General features: G+C 44.6%; 1 protein-coding gene across 2 annotated transcripts in view; it reads left to right on the top strand.

Annotated features, from left to right (window-relative positions):
* REC114 (REC114 meiotic recombination protein) overlaps positions 1–23,303 on the top strand; it is a 186,362-nt gene that overhangs the window by 72,721 nt on the left and 90,338 nt on the right. For both annotated transcript variants that reach the window (XM_070430686.1, XM_070430675.1), the window contains exon 2: positions 19,970–20,059. In XM_070430686.1, coding sequence (XP_070286787.1) covers positions 19,970–20,059 — 90 coding nt within the window. The remainder of the gene's footprint in view (positions 1–19,969; positions 20,060–23,303) is intronic.

The raw sequence follows: 23,303 nt of genomic DNA, 5'->3' as shown, positions 1-23,303 counted from the left end.
TTTTGGGTTGTTTTTATTGTGGTTTATTTCTAACATTATGCCATCGTGGTCTGAGAAGATGCTTTTTATGATTTCAATCTTCTTGAATTTGTGGAGACTTTGCTTGTGACCCAATATGTGGTCTATTTTTGAATATGTCCCATGAGCACCTGAGAGGAATGTATATTCCGCAGCTGTGGGGTGAAGTGTTCTGAAGATGTCAATTAAGTCCATCTGATCTAGTGAGTCATTTAGGATTGCTGTTTCTTTGCTGAGTTTTTGTCTAGCGGATTTATCCAGTGATGTCAGTGGTGTATTAAAGTCCCCTACTATGATTGTATTGTTGTCGATCTCTCCCCTGATACCTTCCAGGAGTTTTCTTATGTATGTGGGTGCTCCTGCATTGGGTGCATATATGTTTATCAGGGTTATATCCTCTTGTTGTATTGATCCCTTTAGTATTATGAAGTGGCCTTCCTTATCTCTGGTTATGGCCTTCACTTTGAGGTCTATTTTGTCGGATATAAGTATTGCTACCCCAGCTTTTTTTTCATTTCCATTTGCCTGAAAGATATTTTTCCATCCCTTCACTTTCAGTCTGTGTGAGTCCCTTCTAATGAGGTGGGTCTCTTGTAGACAGCAAATGTATGGGTCATGTTTTTTTATCCATTCAGCCACTCGATATCTTTTGATTGGGCCATTTAGTCCATTTACATTTAAAGTTATTATTGAAAGGTACTTGTTTGTAGCCATTTCTATTTTTTTGTGGCTGCTTTCTTTCTGGGCTTTTTATTTCTTCTTTTTACACCAATCCCTTTAGCATTTCTTGCATTGCTGGCTTGGTGGTGATGAACTCCCTTAGCCTTTTTTTGTCTGTGAAGCTTCTTATTTCCCCTTCAATTTTGAATGATAGCCTTGCTGGATAGAGTATTCTTGGATTCAGTCCTTTGCTTTGCATCACTTTGTAGATTTCCGTCCATTCTTTTCTGGCCTGATGTGTTTCTGTTGAGAAATCGTTTGATAATCTGATGGGGGACCCTTTGTAGGTAACTCTCTGTTTCTCTCTTGCAGCCTTTAAGATTCTCTCTTTGTCTTGTACATTTGCCATCGTTATTATGACGTGTCTTGGTGTCGGTCTTTTGGGGTTCATCTTGCCTGGGACTCTCTGTATTTGTGTAACTTTTTTCTTCCCCATATCTGGGAAGTTTTCTGTCATTATTTCTTCAAATAGATTTTCTAATCCTTGCTGCTCTTCTTGTCCTTCTTGCAGCCCTATTATGCGTATGTTACTTCGTTTCATGTTGTCCTGAAGCTCCCTTAGGCTCTCCTCCTGTTTTTTAATTCTTTTCTCCAGTTGCTGTTCAGATTGAGCTTGTTTCTCTGCCTTATCTTCTAACTCACTAATTCGGTCTTCTGCTTCTTCTAGTCTGCTGTTGAAACTTTCCATGGTGTTTTTGATTGTAGCTATATCACTTTTCATTTCTTCCTGATTCTTGCATAGGTTGTTGATTTTCTCATCCATCCGGTGAATGAATTGTACAACCATCATTCTGAATTCTTTTTCTGTCATGTTGCATGCTTCAGCTTCATTAATTTCCTTTCTTGGTGATTCTTCATTGTCTTTCCTCTGGGTATTGTGTCGTCTCTTCATTCTGATTATCTCCTGATGGTTCAAAGGTTGAGTTGCGTGGGCCTGGGCCGTGCGCAGTGGGAGGCTCCCACCACCCTAGTGTCACTGAAGAGCTCTGACACTAAGATGTGTGGTTGTTGTTGGTTGGTGGGAACCAGGCTCGCTCTGTGTCAGTGTTGCCAACACTCAATGTGGCCTCGCGCGTGCCCTTAGAATTAGGGACCCTGCCTGCACTGTGCTGAAATAGAGGCCCCCCTGACGCGTGTTTAGCACCAGAGCAGAGCCCCCTAGCTTGCGCCAGGAGTCAGAGTTCCCCAAGAGTTCAGTATCAGAGTCTGTGTTGCTTCGCGCAACCTCACCTTGAGAATCAGGGTCCCTGTGTGCCCTTGCACCAGGAATTGGATTCACTGGCTCTTAGTATGAATGCACAGGAAATCAGGATCTCAGGCGCAGGTGATAAGAAACACAGTCAAGTCACTGGTGCTTGGTGCTGCCTCCTGCCCTGAGAAACGGGGTTTCTGGGCCTGTGCTAGGCGGACAAACTCCCGTTCGCGCGATTGCTCCCAGCCCAGGGCTCTGATGCCAGCAGTGCGCGCAGGATTAGTTCCTGGTGCTGTGCGCGTTTTTGCTCCCAGCCCAGGGCTCTGATGCCAGCAGTGCGCACAGGATTAGTTCCTGGTGCTGTGCGCGTTTTTGCTCCCAGCCCAGGGCTCTGATGCCAGCAGTGCGCACAGGATTAGTTCCTGGTGCTGTGCGCGTTTTTGCTCCCAGCCCAGGGCTCTGATGCCAGCAGTGCGCACAGGATTAGTTCCTGGTGCTGTGCGCGTTTTTGCTCCCAGCCCAGGGCTCTGAAGCCCGAAGTGCGCATAGGATCAGTTCTAAGGTGCTCGCGCACTTTCAGGCCAAAGTTTCTGCAGCGCTGAGGCCCCGGCAAGGGGTAGGTCTATCAGTTAGTTACTCTGGCACTGCCCGCGATCCTGGGGGAAGGGGGGATGGGCTCTGCTACTCACGGATCTGCAGCAGGGATCTCCGAACTTTCCGTGTCTGCAGGTCTGTAGCTGTGGTCACAGGTCTCTGTCCCCAGTGGCTGCAGGGTCCTGGTATGCGTCTGAGATCAGACTGGGTGGTGCTGAGGCCAGGATCCTAGTCTCAAGCAGCTCTGTTTCCCAAGATGGCGTGGTCGCTGTGCCTCTGCTGGCCGCCCAGGAGTGTCCGCCCCTCCGTGGAGGGGCGCAGGCCTCCTCTGGGCTCCCGCAGTCGCGCCGCCCGCAAGTCGCCGCCTCCGGGTTAGTAGCCGCTGGGTTAGTAGCCGATCTCTGGATGCCGGTAGGTAACCGCTTCCCAAGATGGCGTGGTCTCGCCGCTGCGCTGGCGCCCAGGGGGAAGTTTCCCTACAGCTTTCTTTTGACCAGTGTTAGCATGGTATATATTTTCCTCACCTTTTTGTTTTTAGCCTGCTTTTATATTTCATGTTTTTATATTTAAAGCACATTTTCTATAGGCAGCATATAGGCGTATCTTATCTTTTTATCTTTATCTGGTACTAGGATAAAAAGATAAGCCACTACAGGGTGTGGCAAAAGTAGGTTTATGGCTGTGAGTATGTGAAACAAAGTTTATTCCATTTTTTAAAAAAATATATTTTATTATTTTTTTTACAGAGGGGAAGGGAGAGGAATAGAGAGTTAAAAACATCAATGAGAGAGAAACATCGATCAGCTGCCTCCTACACACCCCCCACTGGGGATGTGCCCGTAACCAAGGTACATGCCCTTGACTGGAATTGAACCTGGGACCCTTCAGTCTGCAGGCCGACGCTCTATCCACTGAGCCAAACCAGTCAGGGATATTCCTTTTTTTTTAATAACTTTTTATTGTTGAAAGTATTACATACATCCCGTTTGCACCCAACCCAGGCTCTCACTGCCCCATTTGTCTGTGGCCATGAGCCATGCATATATGCATACAAGGTCCTTGGTTGATTACTTCCCATCCACCCACCCTGCCCCGCCTTCCCTCTGAGATTTACCACTGTTCCATGCTTCCATGTCTCTGGATCCACTCCTTTCATCAGTTTATTTTGTTACTTAGATTCCACATATGAGTGAGATCATGTGATATTTGTCTATCTCTGACTTATTTCACTTAGCCTGATACTCTCCAGGTCCCTTCATGCTAAGTGAAATAAGTCCCAAGGGTAAGAGATCCTTCTTTTTTACTGCTGCATAGTATTCCATGTTATAAATGTACCACAGCTTTTTTATCCACTCATCTACTGATGGGCACTTGAGCTGTTTCCAGACACTAGCTATTGGAAATTGTGCTGCTATGGACATAGGGGTGCATACATTCTGATTGGTGTTTCAGGTTTTTTAGTATGTATTCCTAGAAGTGGGATCACTGGGTCAAATGTCAGTTCCATATTTAATTTTTGAGTAAACACCATACTATCTACACTAATAAAAGGGAAACATGGTAATTAGCGTACGACCGCTACCCTTTTCATTGGCTAATCAGTGAGTATATGCAAATTAACTGTCAGCCAAGATGGCGGCCGGCAGCCAGGCAGCTGGAAGCGAACATGAGGCTTGCTTGCTTCAGTGAAGGAGGACTCCAACGTTCCCCGCCTGCCTTGCTGGCTTCTGAGCTGGCAGCTTGAAACTTTGTAACAAATATAGAAGCTAAACAAAACCCCAGAAACCAGCTTTCAGCCACCGGGATCTCAGAGCTGGAGTTATACATTGTTTCAATTATAGAACGCAAACAAACCAGATACCAGCTTTCAGCAGCCGAGGCCTCAGAGCTAGAGCCAGAGCTAAAGCTGGCCCAGAATAAAAAAAAGAAAAAGAAAAAGAAAAAAAGGAGCAGTTGGGAGCTTCAGTCAATCGCCAGCCTGAAGGCAGCCCTCAACCCCTCACCCAGACTGGCCAGGCACCCCAGTGGGGACCCCCACCCTGAAAAGTGTGTGACCAGCTGCAAACAGCCATCATCCCCTCATCCAGGCTGGCCAGGCACCCCAGTGGGGACCCCCACCCTGATCCAGGAAACCCTTCAGGGCAAACGAGCCGGCCCCCAGGCCTCTATCCTATATAGTAAAAGGGTAATATGCTTCCCAGCACCGGGATCAGCAGAGCCGCGAGGCCTCCTGGCACCAGATCAGCGTGTCAGGGGGCAGCGCCCAAACCCCCCGATCGCCCTGCGACTCTGTGTGTGACAGGGTGTGGCGTCCCAACCCCCTGATCGGCCCTGCTCTGTGGGTGATAGAGGGTGGCGCCCCAAGCCCCTGATCCGCCCTGCTCTGTGTGTGACAGGGGATGGTGCCCTAACTCCCCTATCGGCCCTACTCTGTGAGTGACAGGGGGGAGCTCCTCAACCCGCTGATCGGCCCTGCTCTGTGAGTGACAGAGGGGAGCTCCCCAACCCCCTGATGGGCCCGGCTCTGTGCATGACAGGGGGGAGCTCCCCAACCCCCTGATGGGCCCTGCTCTGTGCATGACAGGGGGCAGCACCCAACCCCCTGATTGGTCCTGCTCTGTGCGTGACAGGGTACGGAGCCCCAACCCCCCTGATGGGCCCTGCTCTGTGCGTGACAGGTGGCAGCGCCCCAACCCCCTGATTGGCCCTGCTCTTTGCGTGACAGGGGGTGGCGCCACAACCTCCCCATCGACCCTGCCTTGAGTGTGACAGGGGGCGGTGCCCCAACCCCCCAATCGGCCCTACCCTGAGCGTGACTGAGGGTGGCATCGCAACCTCCCCATCCGCCCTGCTCTGTGCATGACAGGGGGCGGCACCCCAACTCCCCAAGCAGCCCTACTCTGAGCCCGACCAGGGGCTGCACCTAGGGATTGGGCCTGCCCTCTGCCACCCAGGAGCAGGCCTAGGCGAGCAGGTCGTTATCTCCCGAGGGGTCCCAGACTGTGAGAGGGCACAGGCCGGGCTGAGGGACCCCCCCCCCCTTCCCCCCCGAGTGCACAAATTTTTGTGCACCGGGCCTCTAGTTTTCCATAATGGCTGCACCAGTCTGCATTCCCACCAGCAGTGTACTAGGGTTCTCTTTTCTCCACATCCTTGCCAGCACTTGTCATTTGTTGATTTGTTGATGGTAGCCGTTCTGACAGGTGTGAGGTGATACCTCATTGTCCTTTTGATTTGCATCTCTTTGATTATCAGTGACTTTGAGCATTTTTTCATGTCTCTTGGCCATCTGTATGTCCAGGTTGGAGAAGTGTCTCTTTAGGTCCTTTGTCCACTTTTTAATTGGATTGTTTGTCTTCCTTGTGTTACGTTGTATGAGTTTTTTTTTTTAACTTTTTCTTTTCTAAGATTTCATCCCAACTTTATTACACAAATACTTAGTAGCAGAAGGACTTAAACAAAGGATCACCAGCCAGAACCAGCAGGATGAGGTGGTCTCCACAGCATCTAAGGATGTTGTGTGCCTCCATGCTCCGGTTCTGGTTGCTCGAGCAGACCACCGCCACCCGCAGCAGTGACTACGGCATGGCGGTGGCCTCACCGTCCGCTCCCTCCCTCCGGCTTGGGACTCCCACCCAGGCGCGGCTCTTCTGCACGACCAAGATGGCGCCGCGGCTCCCGGAAGTCATGACACCAAGCAGTGGCGCTGAGACGTACCGCTTTGGGATGCGCGGCACGGGACAGTACCCGGCGTACCGCAGGCCTCCCCGCGCCATCTGAAGCCGGGCAGCGGGCAGAGGGAGGCCCACCAATGGGCGCCGGCTGGCGAGCTCGCCTCTGCTCCGAGGGGTCGCAGCCGAGGCCCATGTTCCTCACAGGAGCTGCTGAAGTCACCGAGTTTCTTTCTTTTTTTTTTTTTTAATTAAGAATGTCTTTTTATTTATTTATTTATTTTTTTAATATATTTTATTGATTTTTTACAGAGAGGAAGGGAGAGGGATAGAGAGTTAGAAACATCGATGGGAGAGAAACATTGATCAGCTGCCTTCCTGCACACCGCCCACTAGGGATATGCCTGCAACCAAGGTACATGCCCTTGACTGGAATCGAACCTGGGACCCTTCAGTCCGCAGGCCACGCTCTATCCACTGAGCCAAACCGGTCAGGGCACCGAGTTTCTTATATATTTTGGATATTAACCCTTTATCAGATGTATCATTGTAAGATATGTTCTCCCACACAGTGGGCTCCCTTTGCCTTTTGTTGATGGTTTCTTTTGCTGTGCAGAAGCTTTTTATTTTAATGTTGTCCCATTTATTTATTTTCTCCTTACTTTCCCTTGCCCTAGGAGATATATCTGTAAACATATTGCTAGGAGAGGTATCTCAGATTTTGCTGCCTATGGTTTCTTCTAGGAGTTTTATGGTTTCAAGACTTACATTTAAGTCTTTTATCCATTTTGAATTTATTCCTATGTATGGTGTAAGTTGGTGGTCTAATTCCATTTTTTTTTTTTGTATATATCTGTCCAATTTTCCCAACACCATTTATTGAAGAGACTTTCTTGACGCCATTGTCTGCTCTTGCCTCCTTTGTCAAATATTATTTGAGTATAATGGCTTAGATCGTGGTTGGCAAACTGCGGCTCGCGAGCCACATGCGGCTTTTTGGCCCCTTGAGTGTGGCTCTTCCTAAGCCTTAGGAGTACCCTAATTAAGTTAATAACACTGTACCTACCTATATAGTTTAAGTTTAAAAAATTTGGCTCTCAAAAGAAATTTCAATCGTTGTACTGTTGATATTTGGCTCTGTTGACTAATGAGTTTGCCAACCACTGGCTTAGATCGATTTCAGGGATCTCTGTTCTGTTCCATTGATCTATATGCCTGCTCTTCTGCCAGTACCAGGCTGTTTGGATTACAATGACTTTGTAGTATAACTTGCAATCTAGTATTGTGATTCCTCCAACTTTGTTCTTGTTTCTCAGGATTGCTGCAGCTCTTTGGGGTCCTTTTTGGTTCCATATAAATTTTTGGAGTATTTGTTCTAGATCCATGCAATATGCCATTGGTATTTTAATAGGGATTTCATTGAATCTGTAGATTGCCTTGGGTAGTATGGATATTTTAATGATGTTGATTCTACCAATCCATGAACACGGTATATTCTTCCACTTCTTTATATGTTCTTATATCTCTTTTTTCAAAGTCCCGTAGTTTTCCAGGTACAGGTCTTTTGCCCCTTGGTTAACTTTATTCCTAAGTATATTAATTTTTTGTTGCCATTGTAAATGGGATTGTTTGTTTCTCTTTCTGAGAATTCATTATTGATGTATAAAAAGCCATCAATTTTTGGATGTTGATTTTGTATCCTGCTACATTGTCAAATTCATTTATTAAATCTAGTAATATTTTGGTGGAATATTTAGGATTTTCTATGTATAGTATCATTTCATCTGCAAATAATGAGAGTTTTACTTCCTTCTTTCCAATTTGGATGCCTTTTATGTTTTCTTCTTGCCTGATCACTGAGGCTAGGACTACCAGTACTATGTTGAATAAGAGTGGTAAAAGTAGACATCCCTGTTTTGTTCCTGTTTTTAGGGGAAATGGTTTTAGGTTTTGCCCATTGAGTATGATGTTTGCTGTAACTTTGTCATATATGGCCTTTAACATGTCAAGATATGCTCCCTCTATTCCCACTTTGCTGAGAGTTTTTATAAAAAAGGGTATTGGAATTCCTTTTCTGTGTCTATTGATATGATCATGTGATATTTGTCTTTCAGTTTGTTTATGTGATGTATCACATTTATTGATTTGCGAATATTGTACCAGTCTTGCATCCCTGGAATAAATCCCACTTTGTCGTGGTTTATGATCTTTTAAATATATTACTGGATGCGATTTGCTAATATTTTGTTGAGGATTTTAGTATCTATGTTCATCGGGAATATTGATCTGTATTTCTATTTCTTTGTAGTGTTTTATCTGGTTTTGGAATTGGGATAATTCTGGCCTCATTAAAAGAGTTTGGAAGTGTTCCTTCCTCTTGGATTTTCTGAAATAGTTTGAGGAGTATAGGTGTTATTTCTTCTTTGAATGTTTGGTAAAAGTCCCCTGTGAAACTGTCTGGACCTGGCCTTTTGTTTGCTGGGAGTTTTGTGATTACTCCTATTTCATCAGTTGTTATTGGCGTATTCATGTTTTCACATTCTTCCTGATTCAATTTGGGGAGATAGTATTTTTCTAGGAATTTGTCCATTTCATCTACATTGTCCACCTTGTTGGCATATAATTGTTCTTAGTATTTTCTTACAATCTTTTGTATTGCTGTGGTGTCCGTGGTTATTTCTCCACTTTAGTTTCTGATTTTATTTATTTGGGTCCTCTCTGTTTCTTGATGAGTTTGGCTAACGGTTCATCAATCTTGTTTATCTTTTCAAAGAACCAGCTCTTGGTTTCATTGATTTTTTTGTCTCTGTTATTTATTTCTGCCCTAATCTTTATGATTTCCTTCCTTTTACTTACTCTTGGCTTTTTTGTTGTTGTTCTTTTCTAGTTCTTTAAGTCATAGTGTTAAATAGTTTATTGTTGATTTTTTCTTAACTGCTTTCTCAGGACTCCTTTTGCTGTGTGCCTGTGATTTTGGGTTGTTATGTTTTCATTTTCATTTGTTTCCAGGAAGTTTTTTATTTCTTTCTTGATTTAGTTGGTTACCCATTCATTGTTTAATAACAACCTATTTAGTCTCTATGTGTTTGAATGTTTTGGGATTTTTTACTATAGTTGATTTCTAATTTCATTCCACTGTGATCTATCAAGGTGCTTGATATAATTTCAATCTTCTTGAACTTCTAGAGACTTGTTTTGTCTCCTAACATGTAGCCAATCTTTGTGAATTGTCCTTGTGCACTTGAGAAGAATGTATATTCTAGAGTTTTGTGGTTAAATGTTCTATAACTGTCAATTAAATTCATCTGATCCATTGTGTTCTTTAGAATCACTGTTTCCTTGTTAATTTTTTGTGTGGAATATCTATCCAGTGAAGTCAGTTATAAGTAATTCTCTCTTTGACTGCGACCAGCACGACTAGAAAGCAGACGGGAGTCCTTGAGTAGGGATGACAGGGGATTGAGAAAATGAAAGACAGACACAGAGACAGTAGGGAAAGCTGGGACCGTGTGGGACAGCTGGCCCTCTGATGGAGAGACAGTGCCCCAGAGGCAGTGTAGCACATTTATTTTATACAGTACTAGAGGCCCTGTGCACAAAAATTTGTGCACTCGGGGGGGGAGGGTCCCCCAGCCCGGCCTGTGTCCTCTCACAGTCTGGGATCCCTCGGGAGATAATGACCTGCTGGCTTAGGCCTGTTCCCTGGTGGCAGAGGGCAGGCCCAATCCCTAAGTGCAGCCCCTGGTCAGGCTCAGAGCAGGGCCGATTGGGGAGTTGGGGCGCCGCCCCGTCATGCACAGAGCAGGGTGGATCGGGAGGTTGCAATGCCACCCTCAGTCACGCTCAGGGTAGGGCTGATTGGGGGGTTGGGGCACCGCCCCCTGTTACACTCAAGGCAGGGTCGATGGGGAGGTTGCGGCGCCACTCCCTGTCACTCACAGAGCAGGGCCGATCAGGGGGTTGGGGCGCTGCCCCCTGTCACTAACAGAGCAGGGTCCATCAGGGGGGTTGGGGCGATGCCCCCTGTCACTCACAGAGCAGGGCCCATCAGGGGGTTGAGGAGCTTCCCCCTGTCACTCACAGAGTAGGGCCGATAGGGGAGCTGGGGCACAGCCTCCTGTCACACACAGAGCAGGGCGGATCAGGGGGTTGGGGCGCTGCACCCTGTCACACTCAGGGCAGGGCCAATGGGGAGGTTACGGCTCTACCCTGTCACACACAGAGCAAGGCCCGTGGAGGGGGGTTGGGGCGCCACCCTCTATTACCCACAGAGCAGGGCCGATCAGGGGGTTGGGGCGCCACCACTGTCACACTCAGGGCAGGGCCGATGGAGAGGTTATGGTTCTACCCTGTCACACACAGAGCAGGGCCCGTGGGGGCGGGGGGTTGGGGCGCCTCACCCTGTCACACACAGAGCAGGGCCCGTGGGGGCGGGGGGTTAGGGCGCCTCACCCTGTCACACACAGAGCAGGGCCTGGGGGGGGGGCGGGCGGTGGGGGGTTGGGGCACCGCACCCTGTCACACACAGAGCAGGGCCGATCAGGGGGTTGGTGCGCTGCACCCTGTCAAACACAGAGCCGCAGGGCAATCGGGGGATTGAGGAGCTCCCCCCATCAGGCACAGAGCAGGGCTGATCAGGGGGTTTGGGCGCTGCCCCCTGTCACGCTGATCCCAGTGCCGGGAGCCTCGCTGCTTCGCTGATCCTGGTGCCGGGAGGCATATTACCCTTTTACTATATAGGATAGAGGCCTGGTGCACGGGTGGGGGCTGGCTGGTTTGCCCTGAAGGGTGTTCTGGATCAGGGTGGGGGTCCCCACTGGGGTGCATGGCCAGGCTGGCTGAGGGGCTGAGGGCTGTTTTCCCGCTGGCAGTTGACTAAAAGCTCCCAACCGCTCCTTGTTTTCTTTTTTTTTTTTATTCTGGGCCAGCTTTAGCTCTGAGGCCTCGCTGCTGAAAACATGAATACAATGTTGCGGTCCGGGGCTGACTGAAAGCCGGTTTTGTTTAGTTTCTTATTTGCAACATAGTAATAGTTGCTTAGAGTTGCAGTTGAGAGGCGGGCAAGTGAGGCGGGGAACGTTGGAGTTTGCAGTCCCTGGAGGAAGCAAGCCTCCCTGCTCGCTTCAGTGCATGGCTGCCGGCCGCCATCTTGGCTGACAGTTAATTTGCATAAGGATACGCTGATTAGCCAATGGGAAGGGTAGCGGTCGTACGCCAATTACCATGTTTCTCTTTTATTAGTGTAGATGATACTAGGAAGGTTTTACTAAAGTTTAAGATAAAGGAAATTATGTGAAATCATGGTTAAAGATCAAGCTGTAATTCTTCATTCTTGTGGCTTCTTTATGATCATCACTCCTGGCTGGGCCCGGATAATTTCATCTGTTCCTTGTGCCTGGCTGAACTTAGATAATGAAACCCACCCCCTGGCACCTGAGCTAAGGATCAGGCTGACAATATACCTGCCTCTGGCATGGTATGTTTCCAGGACGTGGCTCTGTCAATGCCACTGGACTCAGCTGACAATTATCAAAGAAATGCTCATGTGCCTTCCCAGGTGCTCTCTACAGTCAGTGAGGTGTTGAAGTCCTTTACTATTACTGTATTGTCTATCCCTCCTTTAAAGTCCTCTAGAAGTGTTTTTTTAATATATTTAGGTGCTCCTGTATTGGGTGGATATATGTTTACCAGGCTTATATCCTCCTGTTGGATCAATCCCTCTAGTATTATGTAGTGACCTTTGTTGTCTCTTCTGATAGACTTTGTTGTGAAGTCTATTTTGTTGGATATGAGCATTGCTACTCCAGTCAATCTCTTTACTCTCATCCTCTGGGTCTCTTTTGTTCTCAGGTGGGTCTCTTGTAGACAGCATATAGTTGGGTCATGTTTTTATATCCATTCAGCTACACTATGCCTTTTGATTGGAATATTTAATCTACTTACATATAAGGTTATTTTTGATAGTTCCTTATTTATTGCCATTTTATTTCTGTATGCCTAGCTTTCTCTCTCTATTTCTTCTTTGCATACAGCAGTTCCTTAGAATTTCTTATAATGCTGGCTTGGTGGTGATGTATTCGTTTAGCCTTTTTAAAATTTTTTTTACATGGGAAGGTCTTTATTTGACCGTATATTTTGAGTGATAGTCTTACTGGATATAGTAATCTTGGTTTCAGATCCTTGCTTTTCATTACCTTGAGTACTTCATGCCATTCCTTTCTGGCCTCTAGACTTTCTGATGAGAAATCAGGTGTCAGCCTTATTGGAGCTCATTTGTAAGGAACAGTTTGCTTTTCTCTTACTGCCTTTAACATTCTCTCTTTGTGTTTAATTTTTGGCATTTTAATTATGATGTGTTTGTGCTTGGGCCTGTTTGGGTTCTTCTTGCTTTTGGTTCTCTGTGCCTCCTGAACTTGTGTGACTTTTTCCTTTACCATGTTAGGAATGTTTTCAGCTATTATTTCTTCAAACATGTTCTCTTTCTCCTTTTCTGCCTCTTCTGGCACACCTGCTATTCGAATATTGTTACATTTCACATTGTCCAACAGCTCCCTTCGGCTGTCCTCCTGTTTTTTAATTGTTTTATTTTCCTTTTTGGTTCTTTGATTGAGTGATTTTTTCAATCCTGTCTTCTAATTCACTGATTCAGTCTTCAGCTTCCCCTAATCTGCTGTGTATTTCTTCCAAAGTGTTCTTTATTTGTGCTATGTCATTCTTTATTTCTGTTTTCATAGTTACTATATCTTTTCTCTTATTGTTGAGCATTTATACCATCATTATTCAGAACTCTATATGAGATAAATTTCTTATCTCCATTTCATTTATCTCTTTTTCTGGAGAATTCTCTAGCTCTTTCATTTAGAAGTTGTTTCTTTGTCTCCTCATTTGGCTGCCTGTTTGGGTTTGTAACTATGTATTAGTTAGATCTGCTATGCCTCTCAATCTCTAGTTCACGACAGTGTCAAACTCTGTTTCTGACTAATTACATCAGGCAAAGATTCAAAGCCTCCAGAGATCGCCTCTCTTTCCTGACAGAATTTTGTCTTGAATTGCCCTGAGGCAATTGTCCAGAGGAGTGGCAAGAGTTTTTGTCAATAGGGTGGGGCAATTGCTTCTGCCTGGCAGCTAATTGTTATTCTCAGTCTCTTAATAGGCTTCAGCTACTCTGCACCATTGGGCAAGATATTTTCCAATAGGGTGGATCTACTCTCTTTCCCCCAGATAAGGCTACCCGTATAGCAAATGTCTGAGTGAGAAAGATGATCTTGCAGCGTGAAGGAATGACTCATCACAGGAAACCTGGGTGTCTGCCTTCTGAGCTCTAACTGCAAAGTCTCTGATCCTGGCTTCTGCTCACGCAGCTCTAGTGTACTATGCCCTCCTACCAGAGCATAGGGTGGGTGGCTCCACAGGGAATTTTGTGGGTTGTTCCTTTACAAGGGTGCCTGCATTTCCAGCTGTCTCTCCCTGGCAAAGAGCAACTCTGCTCCTTTTCACCACCAGATATTATGTGGGTATCCTTCTCAGTAATGGTGCTCTCTATTGGGGGGCCCAGTTGGGAGATTAGACCCCAGAGTTCTCAGTGGCAACTCCTCACATCTGAAATATATCTCTGGAACTTCAATTTCTGTCTGTGTGTGCCTGGCCAGCCCTTTCACACGTCCGCCCCTCCTACCAGTCTCTTTGCAGTCTTCACTTTTGGTACTTGGGAATCAGGGTTCTCTCTAGCGAGTCTTCTGTTGATTATTCAGGAAAGTTTTCTGTATTTCAGGCGTAATTCTAGTTTGTTTCTGGGAGTATGTTTGTGCATCGTCCACTACTCCACTCCCATTTTTAATCCCCTCATTTGTTTTTTATAGAGTTTATTCTTGTATTATTATTTACTAATTATTGTAATACTTTCTGTAGGAATAACTGTAAACCTGCTTTTGTGGCACCCTGTATATGTTACCTACAAGAAATGCACTTTAAGCCATTTGCCTTTCAGGTGATCATCATTGGGATTAGATGTGATTCTATAATATTGCTTTTTGTTTTGTATTTGTCCCACATGTTCTTTGTTCACTTTTAATTCTTATTCTGCCTTCTTTTGGATTAATTGAGTATATTTGTAATCCTATTTATCAATATTTTTTAAAGAAGACAGGCAGACAGATAAGTACTAGTAAATATAAAGTAACAAAAGTAGTAACATGGAGAAAGACATTGGTGAAGAAAAACAAAGCTGGAGAAAATAATAGGAGTGATTTGGTTTGGATAACCAGTGAAGTTTGTGGCAGTTTTCAGTAGGATGGTCAGGAAAAGTGTTACCTGAAAAAATGGCATTTAAGGAAAGACCCAAAATAGATGGATCTAGTCATGTGGATCTAGAAGAGAATTTCAGAAAGAATAGAAATTTCTAAAGCCCCAAGGTTTGTCATTATGAATGGGCATAACGTGTTCAAGAAGCAGCAAGGAGGGCAGTGTGGCTACAGCAGAGAGGCAATGGAGAGCTAGATTGTGGAGCACCTTGCATGAGTCTCTGAATGAGATGCAAAGCTACTTCAGGGCTTTGTGCTGGAAATGACATGATCTGACGTAGGTTTTAAAAGGATTACTCCTGGCTACTGTATTAAAAATAAAATGTGTTGGAAAGGGGGAGCAAGAACAGAAATGGGAAACCTAGTTAGTAGGCTATTATCTACACTAATAAAAGAGAAACATGGTAATTGGCATACGACCGCTACCCTTCCCATTGGCTAATCAGTGAGTATATGCAAATTAACTGTCAGCCAAGATGGCGGCCGGCAGCCAGGCAGCTGGAAGCGAACATGAGGCTTGCTTGCTTCAGTGACTACGGCCTCCAACATTCCCCGCCTCACTTTCCAGCCTCTCAGTTGCAACTCTAAGCAACAATCTACTATGTTATAAATAAGAAAATAAACAAAAGCCCAGAAACCGGCTTTCAGTCAGCCAGGCTTTAGCAACATTGTATCGATGTTTTCAGTGGCCAGGCCTCAGAGCTAAAGCTGGCCCAGAATAAAAAAAAAAAAAAAAGAAAGAAAACAAGGAGCGGTTGGAGGCTTCAGTCACTCGCTTCCGGAAAACAGCCCTCAGCCCCTCGCCCAGACTGGCCAGGCACCCCAGTGGGGACCCCCACCCTGATCCAGGACACCCTTCAGGGCAAACCAGCCAGCTCCCATCCGTGCACCAGGCCTCTATTCTATATAGTAAAAGGGTAATATGCCTCCCGGCACCGGGATCAGCGTGACAGGGGGCAGCGCCCAAACCCCTGATCACCCTGTGGCTCTGTGTGTGACAGGGGGCGGGGCCACAACCTCCTTATCTGCCCTGCTCTGTGCCTGATAGGGGGGAGCTCCCCAATCCCCTGATTGCCCTGCAGCTCTGTGTTTGACAGGGTGCAGCGCACCAACTCCCTGATCCGCCCTGCTCTGTGTGTGACAGGGTGCGGTGCCCCAACCGCCCCCCCCCCCCCCCCATGGGCCCTGCTCTGTGTGTGACAGGGTAGAGCCATAACCTCTCCATTGGCCCTGCCCCGAGTGTGACAGTGGCGGCGCCCCAACCCCCTGATCAGCCCTGCTCTGTGGGTGATAGAGGGTGGTGCCCCAACCCCCCTCCACAGGCCTTGCTCTGTGTGTGACAGGGTAGAGCCATAACCTCCCCATTGGCCCTGCCCTGAGTGTGACAGGGTGCAGCGCCCCAACCCCCTGATCCGCCCTGCTGTGTGTGTGACAGGGGGCGGTGCCCCAACTCCCCTATCGGCCCTACTCTGTGAGTGACAGGGGGGAGCTCCTCAATCCCGTGATGGGCCCTGCTCTGTACGTGACAGGGTACAGAGCCCCAACCCCCTGATGGGCCCTGCTCTGTGCGTGACAGGGGGTGGTGCCGCAACCTCCCCATCGACCCTGCCTTGAGTGTGACAGGGGGCGGTGCCCCAACCCCCCAATTGGCCCTACCCTGAGCATGACTGAGGGTGGCATTGCAACCTCCCGATCCGCCCTGCTCTGTGCATGATGGGGCGGCGCCCCAACTCCCCAATCGGCCCTGCTCTGAGCCTGACCAGGGGCTGCACTTAGGAATTGGGCCTGCCCTCTGCCACCCGGGAGCAGGCCTAAGCCAGCAGGTCGTTATCTCCCGAGGGGTCCCAGACTTCGAGAGGGCACAGGCCGGGCTGGGGGACCCCCCCCCCCCCCCCCCCCGCCGGCCCCGAGTGCACAAATTTTTGTGCACCGGGCCTCTAGTCTATATATATAACAGGCTAATATGCAAAGTATCCCCTCGAGAGTTCGACCGGGAGACCAGGAGTTCAATCGCTCTCTATGACCTGTGCTATCAGAGACAGCATGGAATGGAGGAAGGCCCCGGCCAGCAGCCGGGGAAGGGAGGCCCTGGCTGGCAGCCAGAAGCTAGGGAAGGGAAGCACCAGCCGCCAGCCGCCAGCCGGCAGCTGGGGAAGGGAGGCCGTGTCCAGCAGCCAGCAGCTTGGGAAGAGAGGTCCCGGCCGGCAGCCAGAAGGCCCTGATTGGCCCTGATCGCCAGCCAGGCCTAGGTACCCTACCCGTGCACAAATTTCATGCACCAGGCCTCTAGTAATAATATAACTAGAGATGATTATAACTCATACCAGATCTGTGAGATGTGGATAGAGTCTGAATATTTTGCAGGTTGATATTAATGATTTGCTGATGTATATGGGTATGAGAAAAGGAGAACATTTAAGAATGATTCCATAGTTTTGACCTAAGAAAATGTAGGATAGAATTACTATATTCTGAGATGGGAAACTGTGGTAGTCAAATGCCTACAACTGCCTGGCATGTGTGGTAGGTGTTTTGTGTGGAAAGACCACTGTGCATGCAGTCTTTTGATTCCCTCTCATCCATGTAAGAATGAGCCTTGGGCCTGGAACACTTTTTTACCAAGAGATAGAGTCCTAATAGCCTATACTTCTTTTTTCTGCATAACCATCACATAGCACCGGGTTAATGTCATTGCTGTATCTGTCCCGTGATACATGGGGTGCAGGGGAGGGTTCTTCTGCTATAGCACGAGATGGGTAAGTACAGACCAACCACTCTGCATGGCTGCTGAGGGGGGCCTCCTGCCTATCAGGAAGTCTACATCACTTCTGATACTTACCTTGTTGCTTCTCCATGTGAGTAAAGTGCTCTTCCATTCAGTGCTTGCTGTGTTGTTTTCCTTAGTGACTCCAGTATCAAGATGCAGTGGGCAGAAGTGTTTGGACTTCTACTCCTGTGACAGGCAACAGATGCCACTTTGTAAATATTGAATGGATGAGCAAATGAATCAATAGGAAGGTTCACACTTCAAATTAGGTGCTGTTAATTTTGAGGTGACTGTTAGACCTGTAAGGAAAGATGTTGAGTGGGCAATTAGATATAAGGGTTTGGAGGGCAGGGGAGAAGTCTCCTGGGACTCTTCTGCAAGTCATTACTCATGAATTGAAAAAAATTATAAAATAATTTAGGAAGACTGGCATTTCTATAATGAGTGTTTCTACCATACAAGAGACATACACTGAATGGCCAGATTATTATGACCACCTGACGTTTGTAGGCAAATTAGCTATAATTTCATGCCTAAATTGCTAGAGGGCCAGATCATTATAAACATCTGAACAACACAATATACCTAAGCATCGTTGCTAATCAAGTTCATCCTATCATGTTGATGGCATATCCCAATGGAGATGGCTTCTTCCAACAAGACAATACACCATGCCACAATGCTCGTATTGTTCAGGAGTGGTTTCAAGAACATGAGGGAGACTTTCCCTTGCTTAGGTGGCCCCCACAATCACCAGATCTCAATCCAATTGAGCATTTGTGGGACGAAGTTAAAAGAGCCATCAGGCAGCTGGTTCCACAACCATCAAATCTCACAGAACTGGACAGTGCTATTCATCAGGCATGGTGTCAGATTCCTTGCATCACCTTTCAACATCTCGTGGAGTCAATACCAAGAAGAATCGCCGCAGTATTGAAGGCAAAAGGTGGCCCAACGAAGTACTGATTGGGTGGTCATAATAATCTGGCCGGTCATAATAATCTGGCCACTCAGTGTATATAAGACATATATAAGGACTGGAATGAAAGAAGGTGAAGAGATTAGCCAGAGAACATATATGCATAACCCATAGATACTGACAACAGTGTGGGGATGACCAGAAGGAAGGAGGGGCAGGGCTGGGTGATGGTACAAGGCGGGGGGAAGGGGGGTGCGCGCATGGAAGGAGACATCTATAATATGAAGATAAAATTTTAAAAAAGTTCATAACAGTATTATTAGTATTAGACCTAAACGGAAAAACAATATTTCTCAACAAAAGAATGACAAAATATCAATTGTGGAATAGTCATAAAATGCTATTTTACAATGAAAATCAATGAACTCAGACACTTGCAGCAACATTAATGAAGCCAGACATAAAATAATTCTTTCTGTATAATTTCATTCATATAAATAAAACTAAACTATAGTGTTAGAAGTCAGGATGGGAGGTTGTCCTCCTAGGGAGTAGATAATGATTGGAATACTTTCTGGAAGGCTGGTATTGTTGTGTTTCTTCACCTGGGAGGTGATTACTTATTGAGATGTACGTTTAGGTGTTGGACACTTTTGGGATACATGTTATAATTCTTTTTTTAAAAAAAAAGTTAAACTGTCATGTTAACATATTGCCTCCCAAAGAATTAGTTGATCATGTTCTATCTAGTACCTAGCTAGTGGTTTTAAGTGGTCATGAACCAAGTAAGATAATCTACTTAAACTATGGTGAGAAGGCTGTCGTACAAATAACTGAGGTTCTGATACTAGGAAAGAGGCAGGGCTTAGCATACTTCTCCTTGACATCTAGAATGTTATTTGATTTTTAAGTTTGGAATTTAAAGTGAATTAGAAAAAAATTGGTAGGAGCTCTTGAGTTTAAATGTGGCATTAAAGCTCCAAACCCCACATATAAAACTATAAGATAGAACATTGTCAATAGAATGCAGTAATCTTATCTATAATAATGAAAGCATAATATGCTAATTAGACCGGACACCACCGTGGGATGGAGGAGGCCGCTGCTGCTGCAGCAGCTGTGAGGGAGGGATCCAGGCAGCCACTGTGGCTGTGAAAGCCTATCTTGCATGAATTTCGTGCATAGGGCTTCTCGTAAAATTATATTTAAGTTGAGTTAGATGTGTGTTCATTATTTTGAGCTTTGATTATAGACCAGGTTACTGCAAATAATGGGAAATAATTAGACCACACCAAAAGTATTATGGTCAGTTTGGGTCACCATATTTTAAGGGTGACACTGACAAATTAAAGCTCATCTAAAGAAAAGCATCTGGTTTTGTGGAATTATGAAATATAGATTGTGTATCTGAAAAAACTGGGACTCTGAAATCTTACAGCACCCCTGTAAGATATTGTCCTCATTTTACAGAAAGGAAATTGAGGCTCAAAGATAATAAATGATTTATTAAAATGTAACTGAAAAATGTTTTTTGCAGACCTCATATTTGATTTTCAATCTAGTATTTTGTTTGTTTGTTTCAAAAAGTTACATTTTTAAGAATCCTGGATGTTAAGCCCCTATACAAGGATAAACTTGAAACTCTAGAATAATTACAGATTAAATGGGAGGAAGGGAAACATGCAGGGTAGGAAGAGTAATGTGAGAAGATAGTTTGGTTATCAGTATTATGTTTATTAGTATTACAGAAATGTATTGTCTTATACATGTTTTTCTCTCTTTATTAAGGTTTTTGACTCCAATGAAGAATCTGGATATCTCATTCTCACCATTGTTATATCAGGTCATTTCTTCATTTCCCAAGGACAAACACTTCTGGTAGGTTTTATGCATATAGTTTAATATGCAAACATTTTTATCTTCATAGTTTTACATTAATTTTTGTTTACTCAAGCTTCTTCATTCTCACTGAAATCCATCAGGTTCAACAACAAAGCATTTATTGAATGTTCTATAACACTGGGAAATAAAGAACATACTAAATATTGCCTGCCCTAAATTTTGCTGGGAGGCAAAATGGATTAAAGGATTGAGATTAACCAGTATTTATAAAGGAATCTTAACTGGGGATATTGGATTGAAAACAGGCTAGATTTACAGAGAAATATGTTGAGAGTTTTCCATATAGGCTAAAGAGTATAAAGAGAGATAGATTCAAAGAAAAAGCTAAAAGAAAACTTTAAGCATGCTATTATTGCTTGGTATACACCTCTATAAAACTCTAATTTTATAAACATGCATTGTTCTTTATTCTAATTATGCACACATATTGTGGGAAATTTTTGGAATGAAGCAATATATAAAGGAGAAAAAAAGAATCATCTTTCTTGAATTGGTATTTCATTAGAAACAAAATGGGTGCAGAAAGAAAACAATTATCAACTTCCTACCAAAGAAATTGTTTGAGAAAGGAAGTGTAAGGGACAGTTCTTGCATCATTTAGCTGTGAATAATATCTACATATACATAAATTTGTACAAATGTTTACTGAATATCTACATAGGCATATTTTATTCATTTAACAAATTTATTTATTGAGCAATTACTATGCTGATGGCAGCATCTCACAGTTATACACTGTGACCATTCATCTCTCCCCTTAAGTGGAATATAGCCTTATCCTTGAATGTGAGGTTACCTGCAAATCATATTTGGTTTCCTTGTGATGTGAAAACTGCAGCAGTAGTTGTACTGTTTTGCTTTATCTGCTGCTGTTAGAGCTCATATGAGTTGCAAGGGATAAGATTTTTTTTTCCAGCTTCGAATGAAAAATATTCCAGATGGTGGACTGAGGGACATGTAGCACAAAGCTAATTCTCCCTGTCAACATTGTGGGTCTTTGCTGACTGGTGACAATGCAGTTTGGCTTCCTTAGGCAATAGGGGGCTACCCTGTACTTTGTCTCTGCTCCATCTGTTTGCACCAGTGGTAAATGTTGTTACAAATTGGTAGAGTTTTCCTTGTATCATATGTGGAATTATTTTTTGAACTACAGTTACAAACCCACGTTTATTAAATTCCAGGACATTCACTACTGAGAAATATATAAGGGTAACTGTACAATGTGGGGAAGGTTGCATATACATATATAACTTTTTTTTTCTATTATTATTTGAGAAATTATTTATTTATTTATTTATATTTTTGCTAAAAGTATTACAAAGGGTATTACATAAGTGCCCTTTTTGTCCCCCCCACCCTTGACAAACCCCTGCCCTCCCTTACCCCCCAGTGTCTTATGTCCATTAGTTATGCTTATATAGATGCATACAAGTCCTTCGGTTGATCTCTTACTCCCCTCCCTCCTGCCCCCCAACCCTCCCTGGCCTTCCCACTGCAGTTTGACAATCAGTTTGAGGCAGCTCTGCCTCTGTATCTATTATTGTTCAAAAGTTTGTAATGGTCTTTATTATCCATGAATGAGTGAGACCATGTGGTATTTTTCCTTCATTGACTGGCTTATTTCACTTAGCATAATGCTCTCCAGTTCCATCCATGCTGTTGCAAATGGTATGAGTTCCTTCTTTTTTACAGCAGCATAGTATTCCATCGTGTAGATGTACCACAGTTTTCTAATCCATTCATCTATTGATGGGCACTTAGGCTGTTTCCAGATCTTAGCTATGGTGAATTGTGCTGCTATGAACATAGGGGTGTATATGTCCTTTCTAATTGGTGTGTCTGGTTCCTTGGGATATATTCCTAGAAGTGGGATCACAGGGTCAAATGGGAGTTCCATTTCCAATTTTTTGAGGAAACTCCATACTGTCTTCCATAGTGGCTGCACCAGTCTGCATTCCCACCAGCAGTGCAGGAGGGTTCCCTTTTCTCCACATCCTCTCCAGCACTTGTCCTTTGTTGATTTGTTGATGATGGCCATTCTGACAGGTGTGAGATGGTACTTCATTGTTGTTTTGATTTGCATCTCTCGGATGATTAGTGACTTTGAGCATGTTTTCATATGTCTCTTGGCTTTCTGAATGTCCTCTTTTGAGAGGTGTCTATTTAGCTCCTTTGCCCATTTTTTGATTGGATTGTTTATCTTCTTTTTGTTAAGTTGTATGAGTTCCCTATAAATTTTGGAGATTAGGCCCTTATCAGATATGATGTTGGCAAATATGTTTTCCCACGAAGTGGGTTTTCTTGTTGTTTTGTTGATGGTTTCTTTTGCTGTGCAGAAGCTTTTTATTTTGATGTAGTCCCATTTGTTCATTTTCTCTTTAGTTTCAACTGCCCTAGGAGCTGTATCAGTGAAGAAATTGCTTTGGCATATGTCTGAGATTTTGTTGCCTTTGTATTCTTCTAGAATTTTTATGGCTTCCTGTCGTACATTTAAGTCTTTTATCCATTTTGAGTTTATTCTTGTGTATGGTGTAAGTTGGTGGTCTAGTTTCATTTTCTTGCATGTATCTGTCCAATTTTCCCAACACCATTTATTGAAGAGACTATCTTGACTCCATTGTATGTTCATGCCTCCTTTGTCAAAAATTAATTGAGCATATTGATTCGGGCTAATTTCTGGACTCTCTATTCTATTCCATTGATCTATATGTCTGTTCTTGTGCCAGTACCAGGCAGCTTTGAGAACGGTGGCTTTGTAATACAGCTTGATATCTGGCATTGAGATCCCACCTACTTTGTTCTTTCTCAGGATCGCTGCAGCTATTCGGGGTCTTTTTTTATTCCAGATGAATTTTTGGAGAGTTCGTTCTAGATCTTTGAAGAAGGCCATTGGTATTTTAATGGGAAGTGCGTTGAATTTATAGATTGCTTTGGGTAGTATGGACATTTTAATGATGTTGATTCTACCAATCCAAGAACATGGTATGTTCTTCCATCTGTTTATGTCTTCCTCTATCTCTTTTTTCAACGTCCTGTAGTTTTCTAAGTAGAGGTCTTTTACCTCTTTAGTTAAGTTTATTCCTAGGTATCTTAATTTTTTTGGTGCGATGGTAAATGGGATTGTTTTTATAATCTCTCTTTCTGAAAGTTCACTATTGGTGTATAGAAATGCCTCGGATTTCTTGGGGTTAATTTTGTATCCTGCTACATTGCCAAATTC

This window comes from Myotis yumanensis, unplaced genomic scaffold (assembly GCF_028538775.1).
Source record: "Myotis yumanensis isolate MYYU_CA2020_CCGP unplaced genomic scaffold, mMyoYum1.0.hap1 SCAF_1, whole genome shotgun sequence".
In the NCBI taxonomy this organism is placed as follows: domain Eukaryota; kingdom Metazoa; phylum Chordata; class Mammalia; order Chiroptera; family Vespertilionidae; genus Myotis; species Myotis yumanensis.
This window is presented reverse-complemented; position numbering and strand designations above follow the sequence as displayed.